Source organism: Dipodomys ordii, unplaced genomic scaffold, assembly GCF_000151885.1.
Source record: "Dipodomys ordii isolate 6190 unplaced genomic scaffold, Dord_2.0 Scaffold124, whole genome shotgun sequence".
NCBI classification, from domain to species: Eukaryota; Metazoa; Chordata; class Mammalia; order Rodentia; family Heteromyidae; genus Dipodomys; species Dipodomys ordii.
This window is the reverse complement of record NW_012267340.1, coordinates 3,745,598-3,751,981: the sequence shown is the minus strand read 5'-3', so window position 1 is coordinate 3,751,981 and position 6,384 is coordinate 3,745,598. Positions and strand designations below refer to the sequence as shown.

The 6,384-nt window shown below is 47.2% G+C and overlaps 1 protein-coding gene across 1 annotated transcript in view; it reads left to right on the top strand.

Moving 5' to 3' along the window:
* Clstn2 (calsyntenin 2) overlaps positions 1 to 6,384 on the top strand; it is a gene marked incomplete at its 5' end in the record, with an annotated part of 372,930 nt that overhangs the window by 320,414 nt on the left and 46,132 nt on the right. Inside the window, one exon of the mRNA XM_013029893.1 lies at positions 4,934 to 5,119. Coding sequence (XP_012885347.1) covers positions 4,934 to 5,119 — 186 coding nt within the window. The remainder of the gene's footprint in view (positions 1 to 4,933; positions 5,120 to 6,384) is intronic.

Here is a 6,384-nt window from a genome sequence, read left to right as displayed (position 1 = left end):
GTTGTCAGGGTAACTGGTCCAGGTGAGGTGGCAGGTTGTCAGGGTAACTGGTCCAGGTGAGGTGGCAGGTTGTCAGGGTAACTGGTCCAGGTGAGAAGGGATGATGCCGACTCAGCACCAAGAAGCCCCGATGGCCCTTCAAACACCTGGGTAAAATGGCACGAGGCTCTGAAGGATCTCTAGATTGAAAAGCGCTTTGGAAGTTGGCTTTAGGAAACAGAACTGCTAAGATAGTGTTTAAAGCAGCATATTCCAAATGACCCTCAGCGAAGGGCCAGAGGTTTGTTTGCATAGCCATACATGGAACACTACTTTGTGAGATGCTGAGCTGAAATAACCTTCTTGAAATAAATGAGATAATTTTTAAAAGTAAAAACTGAGTAGTCAACACGATATAAATACAAGCTTACTAGATTCAACAAATACAAAATGACTCTAGCAGACAACTTCTAAAGTAGATCAAGTGATTATTCTCCCAATCTCTGGACTTGATTCAGGGCAGACATGTAACAGGTAGTGAGAGGTTGGGCCCGGTCTGCAGGCCAGAGCAAGTGCTACAGTTCAAGAACTCACCTTTGTCCCTACCCTCCACAGGGCAGGATTGGCAGGGGTCAGCCGCCCTGGTTAGTACGTTTAGCAAGCCGCCTTTTCATGACCTGACAAGGCAGGGCTGGTTCTCCACACGGAGAGTAGCAGGCCACAGAGAAGGTCCTAGGATGCACCTGGGCTTCAGAAAACTGAGATTCCAGAAGCCATCTCAGTTTCCTGGGCTCCCCAAAGTAGCCTGGAAGTGTGCCCTGAGGAACCCTGGGAAAAGTGTGGGCCTCAGGAGGAGGCATAGATGAAGGAAGCAGTAACCTTAGTGTTGGTCTGGCACAAAGCCTCAGTTTTCTGGCATTAGAAAGCTGGAGAACCTTTGATGAGCAACAGTGTTTTTAATGTGTGCGTGCTGATGCTGGGGCTTGAACTTAGAACCTCTTGCTCTCGCTCAGCCCTCCTACCTCTATCTACCTCCACTTCCAGCTTTTTGTTGGTTATTTGGAGATAGGAGTTATTCTGAAATACAATTCTCAGATCTCAGCCTCCCAAGTAACTAGAACTACAAGTATGAGCTACCAGTGCCTTGGATGGACAAGACAACTTGGAGGGAAATTTTCAAGTAATTTCTTTTGACATTTATTGAAAATATCTAGGGAGAGTAAAAGGATTGAAAATACATAGAACTTTCCAAGATTTAAGCCATTTATAAGACAATTTCATTATATACATTAACCACAGCCATTCAAACTGGGTTGAGAGAGGTGTGTGTGTGTACATGTATGCATGTGCGCACACACACACACACACACACACACCAGCTGTGTTTTGAATCTTCCCTCCTTTCAGTGCCTGGCAGGCTTTCCCCATAGTAGCTGGCCAGGGGCTGGATGTATGACAGATAAGCTAGGTGTGCCATTCCACATGGGCAGCAGCAGGTGTCCTGACCTATGGACTCTTCCCACCTTTGGCAGAATTGGGGTGTGTGTGTGTGTGTGTGTGTGTGTGTGTGTGTGTGTGTGTGTGTCTGTGTGTGTGTCTGTGTGTGTGTCTGTGTGTGTCTGTGCGTGAACATCCTAATATCCTAATTTTTGCACACCTGATTTTTCTTTTATCTCTTAATTATTAACCACTCACTGCATGGCAGAATCTGCACGGTGATATCCAAGTCTTGCTCCAGGTGGGCATGGGACATAATGCTGGGATGAACCTTTAAAGGTTTCATTCACAGACAGGAGCTGAAGGAAGAGGAGGCCCAACTGTCGGAATCCCAGCAAGAGCAAGGCCTCAAGGCTCAGCCAGGGACGTGAGCGCAGAGCCACTTACCACCCCTCCCTTTGCCTTTGTAGTTAATTATCTCATTTTAGTCGGAATTAAAAGGTAGTAAAATGCTCTGTGAAAATAAAATATAGTAAATGGAAGAGGGTCAGTAATAAAAGAAGAGGGGAGGGTTCCTTATACTTGTAATTGAGTTCAGAGAGTTTGTAGTTTGTTTCTTTTTAAATGGTGCCTGTGTGTAATTGTTTTTAATTGGAAAAAAGAAAGCCAAATAATTTAATGCTCAGGATGTATGTGCCTATTATGTGTCAGGCATGGGGCTAAATGGTTTGCATTTATTAACTCCTATAATAAACAGTTCAGACTTCGCTGTGTGCATGAAGGAACTGAGGCAGAGAAAAGGAAATGATCTGCCTCTCCTCCCCCCGCAACACCCTCCTTTCTGTTCCCCTCCCCCTGGACATGTTACAAGGAAGCAGGGTCGGTTCCCAAAGCCCCAGTTCCCAGCAGTTACACTCTGTGATCTCCTTTCACAACAACTCATTAAAATCCTCATCCAGCAAGCACTACTGGATCACTCCCGTAATCCTAGCTCTTCAGAAGGCTGAATAGCTAGTCCAAAGCCAAATGGGGCAGAGAAGTTCAAAATGACCGGCACAGTGGGGCTGAAAGTAGGGCTCTAGTGATTGAGTATCAGCCATGAGCATAAGAAGCAAGCAAGGGCAGGCCCTGAGTGCAGATCCCAATAATGCCAAAAAAAAAAAAAATCCCTCATGCGAAAAAACCAAGGCTCAGAGAGGTCCATGCCCAAGCTTATTCAACTAGCAAGGCGGACAGACAGACGGCTTCGTCTGTGGGTGGTGATACAAGTGGAAATGAGGAGATCCTGATCTTGGAATTATTAAGTACTTTAAGACAAGGACAACAGAGCCACCAACCAAGCACAGGCCGTTCTGAGCCCAGCTGGTCCCAGGCTGGATGCCTCTCCTGCCTCAGTGCCTCCCGCCTCCCTCCGGACGAATACACCATCATACAGCTGCAGATGAGACGCGAACAGAAAATGAATTGAGAAGAGCAGTGAACACTTCTTGAGGTGTGATTTAAGGAGTTCGGTCAGCCTGGTGCAAAGTTGGCTCCACAGCGACTCACCGAGGGACCTTCAGGAAATTGTGTCACCCCGTACCAGAGACCAGCTCTCCCCTTCCTCTTCCCTCCCCCCCCCTCCACTCCCTTTCCTCGCCTCTCCTGTGGCCATATTGCAAAGCTGGCTCTGGCTTTGAGACCCCTGATGGAATTGTGAGAAGCCAGTCATCTGGTCCCATCATCTGGCCCCAGAGTTGTTCTTTGACCTTGACTCACAGCAGATACCCTTGAGCCTCTCTCGGCCTGACTCATGTCTAGACTCCCCAGGTCGTGCTGGACTCCTCAGTGCACAAGCCAAGGCCGACTGCTGTTTGCATCATTTTCTACCTACATCACACCACCTGAAGTCCTGTGGCCTCAAGAGCCCCTGGAGTTCTCCCCTTCCATGTGCCACTCTCCTGAATCTCTGGTGCCGTATTAATCATATGTTCTCTTTCCTGGATTCAGAGGTTTTCCTATGGAGGACTTTTCTGATCCTGGAGGCCATTTCTCAGAGATAGCAAAGCACCCACTGGTTCATACAAAATGTAAGGCTCAAGAAACTCAATCATTTTTCTAAGACCAGACAGTCAAGAAGTACAGAACTAGAGTTCACACCGGAGTCTGACAAGCAGCAGTTAACACTCTGAGCTGAGTTCACAGCTGATACCGCTGACCATCCCGTCATGTGACCCTATCAGAAGCGACTCCCGGCATGGATGGATCAAGGCATAGCTATCCGGAATGTTCTACCACTCTTGAGTGAAGCTGACTGCTCCAAAGTACCCCCAAACACACTCTGGCCTTTTCCAGGCCCAGAATTCCACACATCTGCAGCCCATCTCTCCTTCTTAACCCACCCCCTCAGTTCAGATGCGCAGAATAACCAGTTGGAGACAGGCGTGCCCACAGCCACACCATGCAAGTGCGCAGTTATCAGTCATTGAGCATCACCGAGAATGGGCTGCAACTCTCAATCACTGCTGTTAGGTATCGGTCAGCTCCTGGGGGCTGTTTCTTTTCCTTGATTGTGGTGTTCTTGTGGGTTGCTATTTTGATTGTGATTTTGTTTCTTTCCAGTGTTTTGTTGCCTCCCTCTACTATTTTTCTCTCTACTGACCAGCAATGACAAGATGTCTAGCCCTACTTCAGCAAGTCAGATTGCTGAATGTCAGGAAATCTTTGTGCCTCTTTCTGATCCCAAAAACTGCTCAAATGTCCCATGCTTCTCCCTGCTCTGAAATGAGACACACCCATTCTTAAAAGCCGTGAGGCACAATGGGGAAACTGAGTGACGCCAACAACACTCAAAAAAAAGGTCATCAGTAATGCATAAAAGATATAAACCGAGAAAACATTAGTGGTTTCATACAATAGAGAAATAAATATGGCACTTGACCTTGGAATAGAACTGATGTTTGGTGGTGAAACCGGACCCATCCACGTCAACCATCCCAGCTTTCCATTGGCTTTGGAGCCTCTCCTCCCTCCAGAGTGTCACAGTGACATGGCATCTGCTCTTCTTCCTGCATCCGCTTCCCCCAGTAAATGCCAGATGGCTTCAAGGTCCAAGTGCTTTGTTTATCTTAGTGCTAGTGTAAAACTGTGCTAATCTCTTTTTCTCCCTTTTTAAAAATGTGTCACTGATGTTTCTGAATGTGGTAGCTTATTCTGTTTTTCCCACAACACTGAGGAGCTGGTAAATGTTTGTGGCATGTACGTGTGTGGTGTGTGTGGGCACACACCTGTGTGTGTGTGTACATGTGTGTTGTATATTCAGTTCAGCTAAGTGTAGCTTGCTGCGTTTCCCAGATATTTCTTAAGTAGAGAAACCTTACATCAGCAAATGGAAAATTTCCATTATCCTATCAACAGTTCCCTTGTATAGTTGTGGAGATGAATGATTTATTGGAAGAAATTCACGTTTTCAAAAACAAATGTCCTAGCAGGATTGACGGTATCCAATTTCCTTCTCATCTTTCCTTGGCTTATGCAGACTGGACCAAAAGGATTGAGTACCAGCCAGGCTCGGGGAGTGTGCCCTTATTTCCCAGCATCCGCCTGGAGACATGCGATGGCGCCGTGTCATCACTACAGGTCACTGCAGAACTTCAGACCAATTACATCGGCAAGGGCTGCGACCGCGAGACCTACTCTGAAAAGTCCCTTCAGAAATTGTGTGGTAGGTGCCTCCCACTTGGAATTTATTAACAGCTCCGAAATCATATCTACAGATAAAGTACACCCACGCTACCAGAGTAAGAGAATGAGCCCTTCCTGCCTCACTCACTCTCCAGAATAGGTACTTGCTGTTGGCAGAAGGATCAGAGCTGTTGGCATCAGACATGGCTGGTTCGGACCCTTGTGGGCTTTGGCAAGTGGTAGGGCCCAGTATCTACTCTTCACTGGCAAAATGGGGACCAAATGGCACAGTGTGTCTGAAAGCTCCTGGTATAGACCCAAGAGATGGGGCACTGTGAACAGTGATCTCAGCGTCTTGGGAAGGGGTGGTTCTTCTTTCCACCAAAGCAGCTGCATAGTTTTTAAGGCTCGGCACACTGAAATGTGGGGGCATTGTTCAACCATGATTAAGAATTTTAACATGGTCGGGCACCAGTGACTCAGGCCTATAATCCTAGCTACTCAGCTGAGATCTGAGGATCACGGTTCAAAGCCAGCCCAGGCAGAAAAGTCCATGAGACTCTTATCTCCAATAAACCACTCAAAAAACCAGAAGTGGCTCAGTGGCTCAAGTGGTAGAGCAGTAGCCTTGAGCTGAAGAGCTGAGGGACAGCATTAGGTCCAGAGTTCAAGCCCCATGACCGACAAAAAAAAAAAAAAAAGAATTTTAACATGGCAATAGTGCAACATGAAGCCACATGCTTGCAACGTACTAGGGGACCCTGGATAGGTGTTTAGAACATAACAGAACTCAGTGGGTTAACACTTTGCTGAGTGTCAAGCTCAAACCAAAATAGCCAAGGGATAAAACTTTGGTGATATATTGCCCACAGCAGGTAAGGAGAGCGTAGGAATCATCTCCAAGGAAGTGTGAGCACTTTCTTCAGGGAGGCCATGCACACTCACATGAGAAGCCCCGGGAGGGCAGGTGCATTCCTGAGCCTGTGCAAATCAAGGTATACGTTACTGCGCACACTCACTTCCTGTGCCCATGCCCGCCCCGCAGAGAGGATTCAAGCCACTGCGTTTCAGTGAGGAGATGGCGGGCTCAGAGGGCAGATGTAACGTGTTCAAGTTCACATACATAGGAGAGTGTCCCGAGCCAGAGTTTAATATCAGCATATTTTAAAACATCAGGATATTAAAAATCCTTCCAGATATCAGAAATTTTTTAGACTAACCTCTGCCAAGATCAGCCAGGCCCCAAAGCTAGAGTGCAGTTCTTCCCGGGGAGCCTGTGGACAGGAGGCTGTGCCTCCCGTAGGA